At 41.6% G+C, this 20,247-nt stretch overlaps 2 protein-coding genes across 2 annotated transcripts; one reads left to right on the top strand and one right to left on the bottom strand.

Moving 5' to 3' along the window:
• The first annotated feature begins 393 nt into the window (after positions 1-393).
• On the top strand, positions 394-5,625 carry LOC129772984 (uncharacterized). Its single transcript, XM_055776534.1, has one exon. The coding sequence runs from the start codon at positions 394-396 to the stop codon at positions 5,623-5,625; it is 5,232 nt and encodes a 1,743-aa protein (XP_055632509.1).
• Positions 5,626-14,686: 9,061 nt separating this feature from the next.
• On the bottom strand, positions 14,687-20,247 carry LOC129778820 (protein asteroid). The gene is made up of 3 exons (XM_055785935.1): positions 20,112-20,247; positions 18,881-20,046; positions 14,687-16,075 (listed from the first exon to the last, which is right to left on the bottom strand). The coding sequence occupies exons 2-3, from the start codon at positions 20,039-20,041 to the stop codon at positions 14,765-14,767; spliced, it is 2,472 nt and encodes an 823-aa protein (XP_055641910.1). The 5' UTR covers positions 20,042-20,046; positions 20,112-20,247; the 3' UTR covers positions 14,687-14,764.

Here is a 20,247-nt window from a genome sequence, read left to right on the forward strand (position 1 = left end):
GAACTCCAGTTCCTTAGATTATATTTTGGTGGCTCCAGAGAGGAGATTTAAAACTCACACCTTCGCCAAGACAAGAACCACGATCCCTCGCGCAAGAGGAGTAAATCGGGAGGCTCAGAATCACGCCTTTTTGAAAAGACTAAGAAGTCAAGAATTGAAATTTGAACTCTCGCGCCAGAGAGTGAAATTGAACTCACGTGTATTCAAACGGGAATCACGTTGTAAGAGGAGATAAGACTTGGAACTCAAGCACTCATAGAAATTGATTTGAACACACGTGCATTCAAAAGGGAATCACGTTTATAAGAAAGAGATAAGACTTGAAAATTTAAGCACTCAAAAAAGATCTGAATTGAACTCACGTGTATTCAAGAAGGAATCACGTTAATTAAAATGGCTACATATGCATATAAAGCCAACCCTAATGGGCACTGCCGTCTGTGTACGGACAAAGACAAGAAAGAGGACATGGTCGCATGCGATGAATGCGATCGGTGGTTCCACATTTCATGTGTGGGACTCACATACCTACCCAAGAAAGATGAAAGGTGGGTATGCCCTAAGTGCATGAGCACAGAAAGGGAAATGATGGAACTGAAAGTCAAAGTCAGACAATCAGTTTCCGGAGACAGCTTGCAAGAAATTTTGCAAGAGAACAGAGCAGCAATGGAGGCTCTGGTAAAGTCCATGAGGACAATGAGATTCGAAGCTGAACCAGGTACAAGTTCAGCACACAATAATGACAGCATCGAAGGTCAAAATCAGGAGGCAGAGCCAGAATGGACTGTCTACCTAAAGCGACAAGCACTCATGAGCTTGCCAAAATATGGAGGTGCGGCCAGAGAATGGCCGAAATTTAAAAAGGCCTTTGATGAGACCACAAAACAAGGTCAATTTAACAGGCTTGAAAATTTGAATCGCCTGCAAACAGTGCTGTACGGGAACGCAGAGAGGAGCGTCCGACAGTTAATGATGGATCCAAATAATATGGACCAAATAATTGATAGACTAGAAGATAATTTCGGAAGACCCGAACTAGTCTATAAAGAACTACTAGCCGAACTCACCAATATCAAAAGGGAGAGTCGGAATTTGATTACCGAGATATCCGAAGCACTGGATAATCTCGTCTGTAATGTTTCTCTTATGGATAGAGAAGAATTCCTGATTGACCACCGATTGGTGGAAGAGATCATAAGGAAAATGCCCTACGGTCTACAGGTGAAGTGGACTGAAGAAATGTACGACGGGGCAAAGACTTTAGCTGATCTCAATGAGTGGCTGAAGCCTCATTCGAGAACCAATAGACTGCTGAATGGCACCAGCAGGCCGCAGCCGCGAGAAACAAGCAGACCGCAGCCGCGAGAAATTAACAGATCGCAGCCGCGAGACACGAGGCCTGAGCGTCGATTTAACGTAAATACGCATCAGGAAAATAGATCGACAATAATAAAACGCAATTGTGAAGCATGTCGGGGAAACCACAAACTCCTCGAATGCACCAGATTTAAGGCTATGAAGCCTGAAAAGCGAAATGAATTAGCCTTTAAGGCAAAGGTATGCTTGAGCTGTCTCGCATTTACAAACCATATGATGCGAGACTGCAAAAGAGCAAAACAATGTGGAATTAATGGATGTAAGTTCAAACATCATCCATTAATTCATAAATCTCATGAGAGAGAATCAAGTGATTCAAATCAGTCGGAAGGACAGCATAGTCCAGATACACAAGCAGATGGTGAGATACACAATTACCAACAACTAACAAAATCCAACGTATTCTACCAAATAGTTCCTGTGACGTTGAAAAATAATGACAAAATCATCAACACGTTCGCTTTCTTGGATGCGGGGTCATCACTCTCTCTAATAGACGAGGAGATTGCGAACAAGTTAGGGCTCAACGGAAGAATTGATCCGTTAATGCTAAAGTGGACGCAGAACGTCACGAGAAACGAACAAAACAGCCGTAGAGTTCAGGTACGAATCAACGGCAACAATGAAAAAGAATACGTCATGAAAGGAGTGAGAACGATAAAGAATCTCCAACTCCCAGAGCAAAGCTTCAACAAGGAGGTGATGGAGAAAAGGTATCCATACCTCAAGAATCTGCCGTTGAGCAGTTACAGCAGTATACGCCCGACGATATTAATTGGACTGAGTCACAGTCACTTGTTAATTCCATTCGAAAGGCGAATGAGAAAACCGAACGAGCCCACAGCGCTACGAACCAAACTTGGATGGTTCATGTTCGGCAACATATCGTCCAATGTGCAAGGCGGACACATCATGGTCATTCAGCAAGAAGATGAAATGAACAAGGCTTTGCAGAAATATTTCTCCACCGAAGACTTCGGCGTTAAGGTAGTCAAGAATCTACCAAAATCAGCTGAAGAAGAAAAGGCTGAACAAATTCTAAGAAGTACTATGAAATACAAGGATGGTAGATACGAAGTTGGACTTCTATGGAAAGATGAGGAAACGAAATTTCCAAATAGCTACAACAATGCAGCAAAGAGGCTGACAACGAGTGAGAGAACGTTAAAAAAAGACCCAGAGTTGAAAAAATGGGCAATAGAAACATTTGCGGATTACGAGAAGAAAGGCTACATCCGCAAACTGTCAGAGGAAGAAATTATGAAGCCGATATCAAGAGTGTATTATCTTCCACACTTTATTGTGCACAACAAAAACAAGTTGCCACCTAAGCCAAGGTTGGTTTTCGATGCGGCGGCAAAGATACAAGGTGTATCATTCAACACGGAACTGTTATCAGGGCCGGATGCTACTACGTCATTGTTCGGTGTTTTAGTAAGATTCCGAGAAGGAGCAATTGCTGTATGTGGAGACATCAAAGAGATGTTCCACCAAGTACGAATCCGAGCTGAAGATCAACACGCTCAGAGATTCTTATGGAGAGATTGTGATAGCAGTAAGAAACCTGATGTATACGTAATGCAGGTGATGACATTCGGATCAACCTGTTCACCGTCATGTGCACAAGCGGTTAAAAACCACAACGCAGAAAAATTCAGAAAATATTGTCCAGTGGCGACTGAAGCAATCATCAAGCAACACTACGTCGACGATTATTTGGATAGTTTCGAAGAGCTTGATAAGGCAGCAGAGATAGTACTACATGTTATGAAAATTCACGATCACGCGGGTTTCCACATCAGAAACTTTGTGTCAAACAGCAGAGAACTTCTGCAAAGTTTACCCTCGGAACGTGTACAAATTTCCGGAATCAAAATGTTCGAAGAAAAGGATTCAATGACAGAAAAGGTACTTGGTGTATATTGGAACACCACGTCTGACACACTCGGCTATCAAATCAAATTAGACAAGCTAGGAAGTGATGTTACACAAATGCTACGTTTACCAACAAAGAGAGTGATGAGTGTCTACGATCCACTTGGACTCATCTCAAATATAACTGTGCATGGAAGAATCCTCATGCAAAGGCTGCACATAGAAAATATAGATTGGGATAACGAAATTCCCGAGAAGTTGCAGTCAGACTGGCAACACTGGTTAGAAATTATTGAATCTGCTGATAGCGTAACGATACCAAGATACATCCTCGAAGAAAGAACAGGTGAAGTAGAACTACACACCTTTGTAGATGCTTCTGAGAAAGCATTTTGTGCATGTGTGTACGTAAGAAGTATATCTGGAAACACACCACACGTAAGACTTCTATCAGCAAAGTCTAGAGTAGCACCAGTCAAACCATTGAGCATACCACGCCTAGAGCTACAAGCGGCCGTGTTAGGAAGCCGATTAACCAAAACGATAATAGATGAAACGAGGTTGAAAATCGTCAGCAAAACATTTTGGAGTGATTCACAGACCGTATTGTCATGGATCAAGAGTCCAAAACGAAGAAGCGTATTTGTGATGCATCGAGTAGGTGAAATCCTGGAAGATAACAGGAAAAATGAATGGCGATGGGTGCCAACAGATGAAAATCCAGCCGATGAAGGCACAAAGGAAAAGCTAGGAAAATCACAATGGTTTGAGGGACCTGATTTCCTAAAGCTCTCAGAATCGTCATGGCCTTCCATTGAAGAGAAGGAAACAGACGAAGAGTTGAGAGAAACAGTGCTAGTTCACGAAGAACTAAGCAAACTTAGTTTCATCGATAAGTACAAGGAATACTCAGATTGGTGGAAATTGGTGAAGAACCTTTGTGTATTAAACAGGACAAAGGAAAGATTACGTCGTGGATATATTCCAGACATTGAGTACAAGGACTACCAAAGAGCTGAGAACGTGCTCTATAGAAAGATGCAATGGGAAGCATTTCCAACAGAGATGGAAACTTTATTCAATGGCGGAACAATATCGTCAAGACCATTGGTCAGTTACGCACCCTTCCTAGACGAGGCAGGGGTAATGAGAAGTGGAGGACGTTTGAAGAAAGCCATGTCAGTACCATGGACTACAAGAACGCCAATATTGCTCCCACAAAAGCATCCATATACATATTTGATCGTGAAAGCAACACACGAAAGATATTTCCACCACGGCGAAAACACCGTCATAGCAGCATTACGGCAGAAGTATTGGATACTGCATATAAGAACAGTATTAGCAAACGTCAAGAAAAATTGCAATAGGTGCAAAATACGACGTGCAACTCCGGTAGAGCCGATGATGGCAGATTTACCACATTTCCGCACAGAAGCGCATATACCTCCATTTACAAACTGCGGAGTAGATTACTTCGGACCTTTCGAAGTAGCGGTAAAGAGATCGCTCGAGAAGAGATGGGGCGTCATATTCACCTGTCTCTCAACAAGAGCAGTACATATTGAGATGGCAGAAAATCTCAGTACTGATGCGTTCATGGTCGTGTTAAGGAACTTCCAGAACCGAAGAGGAAAGGTCACCAGTATCTACAGCGACAACGGAACGAACTTCGTTGGAGCAGAGCGAGAGTTAAAGTCGCTAGTCAATGAAATCAACGAGAAGATGGGCAAAAATGAAGCAGCAAAAATGGAAATCCAGTGGAGATTCAACCCACCTTCAGCACCACATTTTGGAGGCGCTTGGGAGAGATTAATAAGAAACGTCAAAGTAGCACTAGCAGAGATCCTGAAAGTTTGGGGTAGGAGCAAGCCATCAGCAGCAACGTTGCAAGCTGCATTCATCCAAGCGGAATTTTTAGTCAACTCTCGACCGTTGACACACATACCAGTCTCCTGCATCGACGATGAAGTGTTGACGCCATTCCACGCGTTAATAGGAAGAGCAGGAGAGTATGCCCCACCGTATGCACCAACGACCAGTCAGTATGACACAGCGCAATGGAGACGCATTCAACATTATTCCAAGTTGTTTTGGAACCGATGGAAGAAGGAGTACTTACCAACTCTGTTAAAGCGTAATAAAAATACGCAGAAAGTAGAACCGATCAAAGTCAACGACATCGTCTTAATCACGGACGACGACGCACCACCAGGAAAATGGCTTAAAGGACGAGTCATCGAAACGTTTGTGGCGAGCGACGGGCAAGTTCGCCAAGCAAAGATCCAAACCGCGAAAGGTGTCCTGAAACGACCGGCAGTTAAAATTGCAGTACTGGACATTATCAAGGGAAATGATCCAGCCATCAACTAATCAGGAAGAAGACGTCAGTGCTCGCTACCAGAGCACCAATATCCGAAAGATGCAGCCAACTGATGTAAGCTCGCGTCAGAGCTAAGATGTATGATCCATGGACCAAGCATTGAAGAGGACATCCTTTGGAACCAGGCAACGTGCCGAAGAATTGAAATTTAAAAGTGTTTTTAAACTCTGTTAGAATATAAGGATGAATGTAAAATAAATGATGCTCCGAAAACATGTAAACAAATAGAGATATAAGTAACACAGGTAGCATAGGGTCCGTTCAGGAATTTTATAAATCGAACAAGTAGATTTATCAGGGCCGGAATGTTACGGACCCAATTTAGATAGCAAGGCCGGCCAATAAACAAAATAATGTTATTGAAGTGCAAACGAGCGCATAGAAAATTTATAGCCCAATGAATCACCAGATACGGCCATGTGATTCATCCCTTTCTTATTTTTCTTTTCCCTTTGTATAGCTTCAGACAAGCGGTGCATGACGCACCAGAAAGTAGGGACAAATAAATAAACAAATCTGTGACCCGCACGATCCTCTGAATAGATCGTATTACTCATAGTGTAGCGCAGGCATACAAGATAGGAAATCACGTGTTCATTTGAGACCGTGAGCAGGCAGCATAGACAGATAAGGCGCCTGGAATACACAAAGACAACAAGGCACCAGGCGAAAGATTATTGCTGGTAATAAGCCTGGCCTCGCCCATTATCGAATATACGAAGGGCTATAAACAAAAATAACATTTTAAGCCGACGATGAGTAATAAACTTTCTAAATTGTACCCCTCTAGCGAGAGCGACAAAGGTCCGCAGAGATAAGCGGGTAGTAATAACATATAGGGAAATAGCAGGCAGACAATCGATATGGGCTCGGTTGTCTGAGAAGGAAAGAGAGATCTCTTCTCTCCTTTATAGTTTTAACGCCTAGGAATGAATTCTTGGGTATATATACTGGGGATTCTGGCCTAGGAAGATAGTTCAATTTCACAGTTCAATTTCACAGTTCAAATCAAACAGTTCAAATCAAACAGTTCAAATCAGAAGTCTAATTCGTTAGTTCAAAATCAAAGTTCGTAGTTCAAAGTTCAATTCGTGATCCGAAAATCCACCAAGCGTTGACAACCAGGCGTCACGCATCAGAATCCGGATACACCCAAGCGTTGGCAACCAGGCGCCACGCTATAAAAGGTATAACCAAAAGGAACAAATCCCAATCCGAAAAGCAGACCATTTGCTTCGCTTCACCGGACCGCACTGGAGCCGGAAGAGGTTGAAGTTTTGTGGCTGCCCTAGCCGGGATTTGTTCACGCAAAGGGGCTTAGCCCATAAGAGACCAACCAAGTCCAGGGAAATAGATCCCTGGCTTTAATAAATTTAAACCGTGATTCTCAGGCCTCAATTGCCGACATCTAGGGAAATAAGTTCCCTAGATTAATCACGAAGCGCTCGAGAGAGGACGAGCGAAAAGTCTTGCCTTCATAGCAAGCATCTAGGGAACTCCAGTTCCTTAGATTATAATTGGTTCATGCAATAGAGAGATGTGTATAGATTTATTCAGATTCAATTTGGTATAAATCGGTTAAGTAGAACTTGAGATATCGTCCTTGAGTTTGAGTTCGGGGAGACTGTACACTACATAGTTGCACTCCGTGATTGACCGGAACCAACGAAATTGCACAAAGAACACACTGAATGATGCCTGGGAGTAGTAAATCCTTCTCATTGTGCAAGTTTCGGTGATTCGAGCTTCAAATAGTCAATAACGACGCCGGCAAAGTACTTACAGTCACCAGGGGAAGGAAAGTAATGTTAGTATGATATTCGCCTTCCGAAGGCCAGAAGGGTCGCCTCTATAGCGTGGTTCCCTAGCGTTCATCATGGAATGGGTAGTTGCTAGTAGGGAGAGATAAGAATCAGGATTCACTGAGATAAGTGATGTGATTATGTATAGGCGAACTATCGACCACTCGACGAAACAGAATTCTGAAAATCTTGTAAGTCATAACACGCAGTAGAGATTAACTTTAGGTATCCTGAAAAGGAAAACCTGTTAGTATGATTGGACTGGATTCTGAATTCAATCGCGATGGCGAAGAGTTTGGGCAACCTGAAAAAATAACCGAGAGAATTCCTGTGGAACCAATAAAGCGGGCGATATTTTTCGTTATTCATCCCGCCCTTTCTAGAGTATATTCTTGAATGCCTGAACTTTAGAAATATGAAGAAAAATTGCTTTGATTTTATCCAAATGTCTAGGCTAGAAAACTGCCTTGACTAACACTTAGTACGTTTCAAGTTCCTCTAACTCAGCTCGGAGTTTTAATGGAGCAATCCGTCGTCTTCGAATTTCTTTCTGGCTGTCCTGAACCGTGACAGGATAAAATCTGAAAAAAACTACAACAGAAACAATCGCTCATAAAAAATGTAATATCACATTAGGCTAGAAATATTGTGGCGCGGATGCTAAAAAAGGGTAATGAAGATGGTGGTTTTTCGAGTGACATAGTATGCGCTGCCATAATTATTTCTTAAATAGTGACGAAAGTCTTTGTGTTTATATTTGATTGCTCTTTGTGTTTATATTTGATTTGACATACATTTAATTGAATTTCCCGCTGGCTATGAGTACGATGTGACAGCGTGCAGTGGATATTTGTGAAATCACTTCGAAAAGACAGATAAAAGTTATATTTTTGTGTGCCATTTCTACTCCCCCACGATCATAGAAACAAACGAACTTTCATTGTTTTAACGTAAAGAAATTGATAATCTTATGGCTCTAAGAGTCGGTGTGTGTGATGTGAGCAGTGGCGTTGACTGGGGATGCGGAGGGAGCGGACCGCCCCGGGGTACACGATTTTAGGGGTGCAGAATGAACCAAATTTGTATGAATGAATTGAATAAATATGATTTTTTTTTCTCTTTTATAGTGACTTTCAACACATTCCGGCTGATTCGTCACTTTTACTTCCATTTTTGAAAGAATGTCGGGAGTGCGAATTGAACTCGTTATCTCTGCGTGAGAGGTATGGATGTTACAACTGCGCCAGAACGCCTCCACTTCTAAATATGATTCACTCCTTTCATGACGAAGGGTGAGGGTGCAAATCAACTCTTCCACCCCGGGTGCGAATGCTTCACTCGACGCCACTGGATGTGAGTAAATCGGTTTCAATTAGTCAGTATGTCACCGAGAATGTCGCAAGCAAACCTGTATTCCACTGACTGTCCGATTAGCACATATCATCATCCCATTTTGGAATGCTTGCCCCAATCTCATTTTGGGATGTTCGCTATCATACACATTAATCAGTAGTCCGATACGCCGTCGCAAGGTTCCGTGCTATGTCGTCAGCGAAACCATGCAGTTGGACCCGCCATGTGAAAATTGTCCGCCCTTCGGATGACACCCTCAAGTGCGATGTTCAAAAGCAAGCATACAAGCGACTCGAAGGGACGCGTCAGACACGTACGTTGCACATTACACGGTTCAGGGTAGCCTTGATCAATCGCGTTAGTTTGTCGGGGAAAATATCTCGATTCTCTTGCATTATTTACTGTAGCTGTTGTCGGTCGACTGTGCCATATGATGCCATGAAGTCAATGAAAATGTGATAAGTGTCCACGTTGTAATCCCGATATTTTTGTAGAATATGTTAGATTGAAAGAGTTGTACCGTGGTATCGCGGGCTCCCATGAAACCCGCCTGGTGCTAACCCAAGAACCCCCTCGTTAAAGGTTATGGACGTTAGGAAGCGTAATGTCAAGGTAGTTGCAACATTCCAGTTTGTGGCCATTCTTGTAGATGTGGCAAACGACTCCTTCCATCCACTTTTCCGATAATTTTTCCTACTCCCAGATCTTGTAAATAACACAGTGCAGTGCTCTAGCAAGCGTTTTTCTACCATATTTACAAAGCTCTCCCGGTAGGCCGTCTTTACCGGTAGCTTTGTTGTTTTTAAGCCTTGCAATCTCACGCTGTACCTCATGGAGATCGGGGGCTAATACCTCGTCATCTCCTACTGGCTCACCCTGGTCCTTTCTATCTCCGCTTTCGCTTGCTGCATCGCCATTCAGGTGTTTCATCTGTCGACCATTAGGGGGTCTTAGTAGCCACATTGGTTACGTGTTCGCTTACTAAGCGAACTTTCGAAGTATTCGCTTACTAAGCGAGTTATGAGCTCAACTCAGAGCCCTCAACTGACCATCTTTGTGTTATTATAGAATAACTACATCCACGGAACAATCATCAGCGATGGAGATGGAGAACTGCTCTGTTCTGCAAGAAACATCGGGCTGTTGTGCTATCAATAACAGAACAATGACCTTATCAGCTTTCTCCGCTGTCCGGTGGTTTAACTGAACAGTGGGAGAACAGAAGGAATACTCTTACGTCTGAAAACGGCTACTATTTATTGTACGATAAACCATAGCCTCAGTGGGATTGGGTCACGTTCTCGTAGAACTTCCGAGATTCATTGACACGGAACCGTTCTTCCAGCTGCTCATGATTACGACCCACCTGTTGGCGCTTAATCCGTCTCAGAATCGTCTTGTCGTTCCGTACACTTCCATGTTAAGTTTTCCCTCGTCCGGGCCCTCAGGTAGTTCACCTAAGTACGATTTTTCTTCGCCACTTCGCTGCCTCGCATTCTCCACCATACCAGGCATTTCTGCCGATCGGTGCCTCCACTACTAGTGCATTCGTCGTGGATTCTCCGATGGCTGTGCGAATTCTGCACCAACCAACTTCAAAGATTTGGCGCCTAACTCCTTTATCGTGGTAAGTGCCGTGTCGAGTTTTTGCGCGTATTCTTCCGTGGCTGCTTGATGTCGAGCCGCTGGGATCTCTGTCGCATCTGATAAACAGCCGACAGTTTTGTGCGCATCCGAACCGCTACTAGATAGTGGTTCGAGTTGATATCCGCACCAGTGTTGCTAATGGTCACCATCGTATGACTATTTGTGGAGACGCATGTGCTGTGTCATTAATGAACATCATAACATGAACAGTCAAAGTACCATCGAACTAAAAATGTCATATGACATTTCATTTTTTTCCGTTTTATTCATTAGGTATTCATCGTCCCGTAATTAAACAACAGTGTTCACGGGGAACGCTCACCGCTTAGAACGTTCATTCAACACACTCGCACTTGATAGGGGAGAGTTTGTCGGTTGCTTTGATCAAGACGGGTCTATGGTACTAGGTGAGGCCGTATCGTCACTAAGTTGATTAGGGGAGCGGTATATGAAAACAGTACGGAAGAAAGCAGAAGGGGAATTATTTGCTTGTAGCGTGAAAGAGACAGACTGATCAGGAGCGAGCTTCGGCACTAGCGTATTGTGTTTTGTTTACAAACAAAACACAGTAGACTTCCAAGATGACTGAAGAGTGGTTTTAGCAAGTTGGCCTACCTTAGAATATACTTCTAGGCGCCTTGGCTTTGATCTAAGCAATTCGTCTAATAGCGAATTCGTTTTTAAAACTGAGTCAGTGCCAAACTGACTCTGTAATAAAAAAACGTTTTCAGTTTCACGAATGCGGTGGTTTGTTGGTGTGCGTTATATAGTCTGATTTGTTTATATTTACGATGGCAAATGTACAGTGTCGACGTCTGGTGGTGATATTAGTGCTTGGGAGGTAAATTGTTCTCCATCAGATCAGAAGGGCCAAGTGCAGTGTAAACATATAAAAGTTTGAATGAAAATTTTTACTTAATATTGTTTGATTACCTAACACATGTAGTTCTGACACTCACTTAACCATTTGTCGATGCATTTCCTGTTTGTTCCACAAATAATTACTATTATAATATAAAACCATCATTAGACACAGTTTTCGTTCAATATTCTGCGATATCGGAAAAAAACTTTTATTTAATCACATAAAATAAATATTCGATACGTTAAAGTAAATTTTCATTCATAATTTTGATTTTGAAATTTATTCCACCTGAATATCCATCATTATTTTCACCTCCCAATGAAAGCACACGTAGCTTAATGCCGTCTACTCTACTCTTCAAAATCAGAATCCGAATTCGATTACGATTCCAATAATACAAAAGCAAAAGCAGCAGGTTTTCCTTTTTCATAGTCTTTATTTTTAGATTTTCCAAAACAATATTCGGAACTTGACAGTTCAGTATAGTTGTTTTGGTGAACCCGAGTGCCAACCCGTGAAACATCTCAGTGCGAAACTAACAGCTTTCGGGGCGAACTAGTGCGAAACTGAGTGAATAAAAAAACGTTTTGACAGCAGTTAGTGCGGCACTGGGGTTGAAACTGAACAAAAACGAATTCGCTATAAATATCATCCACCGTGTATGGATGTGTCAGTGAGAAAGTGGATATATGTGTGCAGCTACGCTTGAAAGCAGAATAAAGAGAGAAAAAGAGCCTGATCACGAACGTCACCTCACGGTGAAAACGAAGTGAATTGTGTACAACTTTATTGGCGATCTAACGTACAAATCTACACCTAGGTGGCGCTGCGGTGAAAGTGATGATGGTTTTAAATTTTGCCATGTGAGCTTATGGAAGGTTTGTAGTTCTTTCCATAAATTACAATGTTATAATCATAAAAGATTATTTGATTGCGATGAGTTTGTAAGAAATTTAATTCTGCGCAATTTTATATATAATATGTTATTTATTTAACTCTTTCAGTAGTGAAAACTATAAAAATGTTGACAATGGTTGAATTAAAGAAGGAAATTCGAGAGCACAATCAAACACAAGTAGAAAAATGCACGATTCCTGCATGTGAGAACTACCTTGGAAAGCCCGGAAGTAAAATATACGTGATTTGTTTTTGAGTTTTAGGTTACATTAGCATCATTTTCTTAGTTCAAAAACAAAATCCAGATGTCTCACCGATCGTTTACGTTTTGCGTTAGATCGCCAATTACGGTTGTCACCGTGTGTGTAGAATCCAGAAGAGTTCATCCGTCGTGACAACTTTGTTATTATGAATATCACGATACTGTCATGTCACGGAGAAAAAACAGTATATTTGTCACTTGTGTTTTAGATGGTGAAAGCTAGTCACACGGAATGGAGTAAGTTTGATTTCGCATTTATTTAGCTTTTTTGCTAACATTTTGAATATTGTCTTGTCTTGTTTAAGAAACAAAAGATAAACAAAAAGCAATTTACCTGCCTGGTGGCCTTTTTAGAACGAAATTCTGACGTATCCAGAGGACGTAAATTTGTTTATTTGGATTCCGTAAATGCGCTATGGAATGTAATTAAGGATTAAAAATGTAGCTCCCGTAGGTCCATTGAAACATGGCGAAGGTCTACTTCCGATTGTCCCGAATGAACAGAAATTTTTTGTTTCTATTTTTAGGATTAGACTAAATGAGAGTTTCAATACCATAAAACGGCAATGGAGGTCACTGGCCCAAATACGATCATTATGATTGATTATGTATAATATTGATTTGTTGATATTTTGAATTTAAAATAATAACTGTAAAGGTTTTCCCACATTGCAGTGTTAGTTTTTGTTATTCAAACATTCACAATTGGCGGACCAGACCAGAATCAGGGCGATAGTTATAACTTTTCACGTTATGGATATTTTCAACGGTATTGTTTTGAAGACATATTTTGAATGGAAGAATATTAAAAAAAGTGCTGACCAGTTTCTGTTTAAATAATTAAATCAAACCTTTTGTCCCGTGTCTCAAATTACACGAGAATGGGAAGGATAAGAGGATTAAACTCCAGAATCCCACTGATCGTGAGGTGGATAAATTCGGGTTTGTTCTGAGATATAGAAGATATTATTATTCATCAGAATTGTAGAAACGGTTCATAAAAAAATGATTCAAAATATTTCTCACTATTCAAACGAGTAAGACAGAGCTAAGTACAAGAGTATGCGAGATTTCGATTATTAAACATAATAGTCATGTTTTATCTCTAGCGTAAAATTACATTCCTATATGTTCAACAACTACATTATTCTCGAGCAACCAAGTATTCCTCCTCATCTTTGAGCCAGCATTTGATTCAGCAAACTAATCATCGAGATATAATCGCAAACTTGTCATTCTAAAACATACGATTAATTAAATGGAATATTATCTCATATGCTGTATTGATTTTACCTGCATAACGTTTAAACGTCCGAAATTATGCAACCGACACAACGTTCAAACACCCGACATTATGCAACCAACATGACAACATGACGGGAATGAACACTTTCACTTCACGGAGTTCATTTTTACACGCAACTGTCCGTGACAATGATGATAGACACAAAAAGATTAAGTGAAGTGTACGTGACGTGCCAGCGTACGTGGCAGTGATGTTCGTGATCAGGCCCAAAGAATGCATCCCACTTCAGTTTTCATGTCAAATGACATTAACACTACAGTCATATTAGCCGGAATTAAAGGATGGTTATGAGCACCAATGGTAGAATGGAAATAGCATATATTCACCACTCTTCTGGGTACGTTCGACATAATAAGAGAATATATAGGGCCCTATTCCAGAAAACGAGACGAGCAATTCGTCTCATCTCGTGTCGGCTTCAGTCACTGTCGAGACGAGGAAAATATCCCATTCCAGTACACGAGTTTCATTGAAATGTTTTATTTGGTACACTGGATAGACTTCAGTCAGTTTTTCTCGGTGTGATCAGTGATATCAGATGAGAAGACATGTTTTTGTTTTGAGTAAAACAACAGTTTTAAAATTCGTCAATCGGCCACCACGCGAGAAATCTACTGCTGCTGCTCCTACTGTTCTGGATGACACCTTTTCAAGAACTTCGGGCATCGGTATCCGGCAGGAAAATCTCTGCTGTCACGTACTGGTTGCGGTTAAGGCCGTTGCAAAATTTTCTTCGTAAACCGTGGCACTATGTATGTTGCAACACATTTTCATCCGTTCAATAGTACGAACGTTTTCTGGGCTCCATACAGATGCACAGTAAATTTGTTTGTTGCCCCACACTGTTAAAAGTAGATATGGAAGAATATAGGTGGGAAAATTTTCAATAGTTTCGGATGAAAGTATAATACCGTTGATCTTATTTGAGAAAAAAAACTTTACTGGAGATATTCCAAATTTTTGTGAACATTCACTACTGGCCATAATTACTCGCTCATTAACTGAGGGTATGAAGTTGACTGAATTGATTGTTCAAGTCATCAAATGAATCCCGTTTACTGCTAGAACTTTCATCTTCGTCTTCCGCTACCAGAACGCAATCATTGTCCAACAAGGCTTCATTTTGCTTACTCCTATCTCCGGTATCGGTTTTCTCCGTTCGGGATTTAGTTTTCACCACACGATTTCTCGTTTCCAGATCTGGCGCCAGCTTCAAAATGGCACAATAGAACACTCGGTGAAGCTCAAACATCGCTCCCGAGTACCGAAAAACGGTCGATTTGACATACTCCAACGGATCCGGGCGTGACTTCAACGTCTGATACACATTGTGGATGAACAGACCGTTGTATAGCCCATGCATGCAGATTGCCTCGAACGGATGTCCCAGCAGAGCATTCAGTGTGAACAGATTCAGGACAACGGCCTGAAATTCGGCGAAAATGTGCGTCGTCGAGTGATCGAAAACTGCTTGTTTGCGCTGTTCTCGATCCTTTATCGAAAAGTGCGGAATGAGCACATCATAGGTGAGCATTACTTGCGGTTTGGAAAACAAATAAGAAAGCTTGTTCACTAGTTTTTTAAGCGGTTTCTGTTCGTCCAAAGTAATATTTACTCTTTTGAATCTCTGCTTCATCGATTCCAAATACGATTTATGTTTTTTCCGGAAACCATCGATGTGACGGGATTGGGTCGCCAGTTGTTTGTCGATTATTTGCAGCTGAATCATACATATAAGCAACGAGTGGATGTGGACGCATGTTACATTTTGGCTCTTGCGGATCCAGAAGATAAGACTCAAGATATACAGCTGAAAATTGGCGGGACATTTTTCAACCACCGCGAAAATGTCTGCAGTGTTGGAGAAATCGTCGAAAACTATCTTAAACAAGGCGACATTTTTCTCTTTGCTCGGATTGAATTCAATCCCTTCGGGTAGGGCAACGTCTTGGAATTTTATCCACCGACATTGTGCTACTTTTTCACATCGCGTTAGGTACTTAAAATTTCCGCCTTTCTTTGAGCTTTTCAACAGCGCAAATATATGTAGCAATATACTATAGCATATCTCATTGCTGTCCGGTTTCGTTATGTCTTCTGACTGAGGATAGTTGATATAAAGATTGGAGTAGTAAAGATCAACCACGAAACGTGGTGTTCTTGCTGCTTGATAAATTTCCAAAAGCCAAGGCTCCCAGTTGAGTGCCTTGCCGACTCTTGTTTCATCACATACATCTTCAATATCATTTTCTTGATCTTCCGATTGCTCTCCTTCGGTTGACTCGCTTTCTTCTTCATCCGAGTGGTCCTATAACGAAATAAAAATAAAAACAGGAAGCGGGTTATATTTGTGGTATAACTGCAAGGTTGACGTAAGACTATCGTTGATTTAGTGATCATTTGTTTGAAGTTGAATCTAAATCTATTCTGATTGAATGTATAAACGAATATTTGGGGGACTTCGAAAACGAGAGCGTTACGTTGGTGGCGCAAGGTTTTATGCATCCAATACTGGATACGAAAATATTCTACTGATGGGGAAGAATAATCTTCAGAAGTTTTCCTGTCAATTGCACTTGATTGAAAAATCACAAAACGAAATGCATTTGATCGCTGTATTATATGGAAAGAAAACATTAAAATAAACTCTATCGCTTAAATGTATTTTTCAATTCCTAGGGGAACTGGCAGATTATTGTGCAGCAACGATGACATCTTTGCGAATTCTTCTCGATTGCTGGATAACCACCAAACAAAAAGAATTGCTCCGATGCCTCAAGCGGAACCAATTTTCGATGCTGGTACTTTCTTGGTCGCCTTTTCAGTGGCATCACTCTCCTAAGGTGCACAAACAGGCTCTTGGTGACGCCGATCATCAACACTTTCATGATGAACGGAGTTAGCTACGCCACAACACCGACAACAAGCTCCAATCACTGTTCAATTGTAACTGAGTGGATTTCGTTCGTGCGTTGTTGAATTATAGAGGCTTTAAACTCATAGAGTTCATTCGCCTATTGAAATTAGTATATTGGAAAATATTGACAGAGGCCAATGGGAAGTGGTAATAAAAGAGTATGAATGTCGTGTCGGCTTTGGCGGTTGAGCAAACTCATTAACAGGAACAGGGAAAAAGCCCATTTTAGTGTGCTTGAAATGGGCGTAACAACCTGCTCATCTTTTGCTGTAACGAAAAGAAAAGAAAAAGAATGGTAGGATTAATATTGAATAATAACTTTTCAAATAGACGTGTTTCTTTGAGTAATTGGATTGTTTTTACCTCTTCGGTGTCTTCTCTGGCCAGTGCTGTTTTGATGTTATCTCCAACCTGAAATTTGATTCTGGTATCATTAAATAAAGAACAAAAAATCATAAAGTGCTCCACTGTTAACCTTACGTTGCAGGAACTGCAGATCGGAGGGTCAGTTTTGGAGATTAGGAAGCTGTGTGTTAACAAGGTATGCCCAATACGAAGTCGTGTTAGGCAGACAGAACAGAACAGAATAATGACCCGAACAAAAATCTGACTTCGTGGTGCTGGAATGCAATCAACTCAAAACACCTCCGAAATCACCGAACTTGAACACTATTGAGTATATATGGTGTGAAATCAAGAACCATTCATCCATTAAAATCCAGGGAACGAAGCGGAACGCAAAGCGACGATTACGGAGATCTGGGAGGTACTTCCGTCTACAGTAACCAGAAATCTCGCCTCAGTGCTTGCAGGAAGTGCTGGACGCTAAAGTGGGCCATACCAAATACTAGGGGATTGATTTTTGTTATATATTGGGTTGGGGAAAAAGAAATGTCGTATATTGTCAATATATGGCAACACTTAAACATATCTTGTGTTGTACTTATTGCATCGGGTCATACTATACGGCTATTTAAAGACAACAATCTGTGCTACAAGTGCCGTTTTGACAGTGTTGTGATTGTCCTTTTCAGTCTCAAGTTATAGCGCGTCAAAGATGAAGTCCACCAAGCAAGAAATTCGCCATATTGTACCTGCGAGGTAAAACTGCAACGAAGGCGATCGAAAAAATTCGTGTAGTTTATGGATCCGATACTGTAACGATTCGCACAGCACAGCGTTGGTTTGATCGATTTCGTTCTGGTGTAGTGGCTGTCGAAGATACACCCCGTGCTGGTAGGCCAATCGTCGTGGAAACCGATAAAATCGTTGAAATCATCCAAGTAGACCGGCATGTGAGCACTCGCTCGATTGGCCAGGAACTGGGTATAGACCATAAAACCGTTTGGAACCATTTGCAGAAGATTGGATTCCAAAAAAAGCTGGATGTATTTATGGGTGCCACACGAGTTGACGCAAAAAAATCTTTTAGACCGAATCAACGCCTGCGATGCACTGCTGAAACGGAACAAACTCGACCCATTTTTGAAAAAGATGGTGACTGGTGATGAAAAGTGGATCACGTACGACAACCTAAAGCGAAAAAAGTCGTGGTCGCAGCGCGTTGAGCCGGCCCAAACCATCGCCAAACCCGGATTGATGGTCAGGAAGATTTTGCCGTGTGTTTGGTGGATTGGAAGGGAATCATCCACTATGAGCTGCTCAACTATGGCCAGACCCTCAATTCGGTTCTCTACTGTGAGCAGCTTGACCGTTTGAAGAAGGCGATTGACCAGAAGCGGTCAGAAATTATCAATAGGAATGGTGTTGTTTTCCACCAGGACAACGCTCGGCCTCACACATCTTTGATGACCCGCCAGAACCTACGGGAGCTCGGATGGGATGTCCTATTGCACCCACCGTATAGTCCGGACCTGGCTCCAAGTGATTATCATCTCTTCCGGTCCATGCAAAACGCTCTTGGGAATATTAAGTTGGCATCAAAAGAGACTTGCGAAAACTGGCTGTCTGAGTTTTTTTGCAAATAAGGAGGGGGGTTTTTATAAGGTTTTATTATACCATTTCGTTTAGTTGTTTAGGAGCTATTAACGCTCAAAATATCGTTCTCCGGCGTAACGCTTTCGTTTTCGAAACTTTGAATTTACACCCCAGTATAGAAATGAAATGAAAGACCTAGTCCTACGTGAAAAATTATTTGGAGAATCAGAAAACTAAAAAGAATTGAAAAAGACTTACCGATTTCCCGTCATTGTTCAAATCTTCCGTGTCATCTCCCAGTGAGACATCCTCCTCAATTGGAATTACGTCGTCTGCTTCTTCCAAAAAATTCTTAAACTTCTTTTCAGCATCTTGTACTTCCTGCTGCTTGCCAAATCCAAAGTGCTCATAAGAGATGCAATCTTCACAGTTGTATCCATACATTGCTCCTTGGAGCTGTTTCATTAAATTTTTGCGCTGGCCTTCTCGCACCTGATTAAGGATTGTCTTCATAGCGGATTTGATGGAATGGTGTTGCAACCATTTCAAAATACCAACGATACGCCGTTGATGGGGAGCTACTTTCCTGGAAACTTTGCCTACTTTCATAGAGGCATAAAAACTCGACAGTACTCGCCTCTCGATATAATCATTGCCCAACAGAGTAGCAAACAGTGGCAGCATCTCACGTTTAAGTCGGCCTTCTGAACCGATCAGGTTCTCAATCGTGTACAAACAACAATCTAAAAAGCAATATGATATTTTGGACTGACCTTTGTTGATCACACCTTCGCCCTGCTTAGCCAAAACTCGGTTTCTTTTCCTCCTGTTATCTACCAGTTGAATTTCGTAATTATCATCCGTTTCGATAACTTTCCGATACAATTTATGTGTTAGCGTTACATACGGTATGTACTTTACATTATAGATGTAGAAGTCGCTGTCATAACTCAAAACTGGACAATCTAGCTTCCGTGCCAATATCGCAATTTCGTTATCCGCTTCGAAAAGACATCTCATAAAACGAACTCTTGCAGCTCGCAGCGCATCCACAAACACTTCCCGTATGAGGAGCGGTATAATCAACTGTCTACAGCCAGCTTTCGCCTTTTTCACGAAATGTATTCTACTCAGCAAGCGGCTCCGGACCTTTTTTAGCTTTCTCTTTTCATACCCACCGTCCAACAGGACGAACGATCTGACCTTACACTTTTGAAGCAGCACAAAGAATTCAACCACCGCCCGGAAGTAATGATCGTAGTTTCCCCCATAGGCACCCATTCGCACCTCGGAACGAGCAAACAGCTGTATGCACAAATTGTCTCCATCGATCACCAAATCACAGCCGTGCAGCTCGAATGGCTTGAGGAACCGTTCCGCATTGGAGGCGATGTACGTGGTCAGACCGCGAACGCCCATTGTGTCTGGTTTTTGGAGGGTAATTTGTGAAAAAAAGTTGTGAAAACCCTTTATTCAAAAACCAATTTACCAACATAGAATTAACACGTGCACACATACCCACAATCCAATCGACGAAAAAAACCAGGGGTACGACTAAAACGTCAAATCCCTCATATTGCCAGTGTACCCAATATTGCTGCGGTTTACTGATATTTTGGTTCAAT

Source organism: Toxorhynchites rutilus, chromosome 3, assembly GCF_029784135.1.
Source record: "Toxorhynchites rutilus septentrionalis strain SRP chromosome 3, ASM2978413v1, whole genome shotgun sequence".
Taxonomy (NCBI): Eukaryota; Metazoa; Arthropoda; class Insecta; order Diptera; family Culicidae; genus Toxorhynchites; species Toxorhynchites rutilus.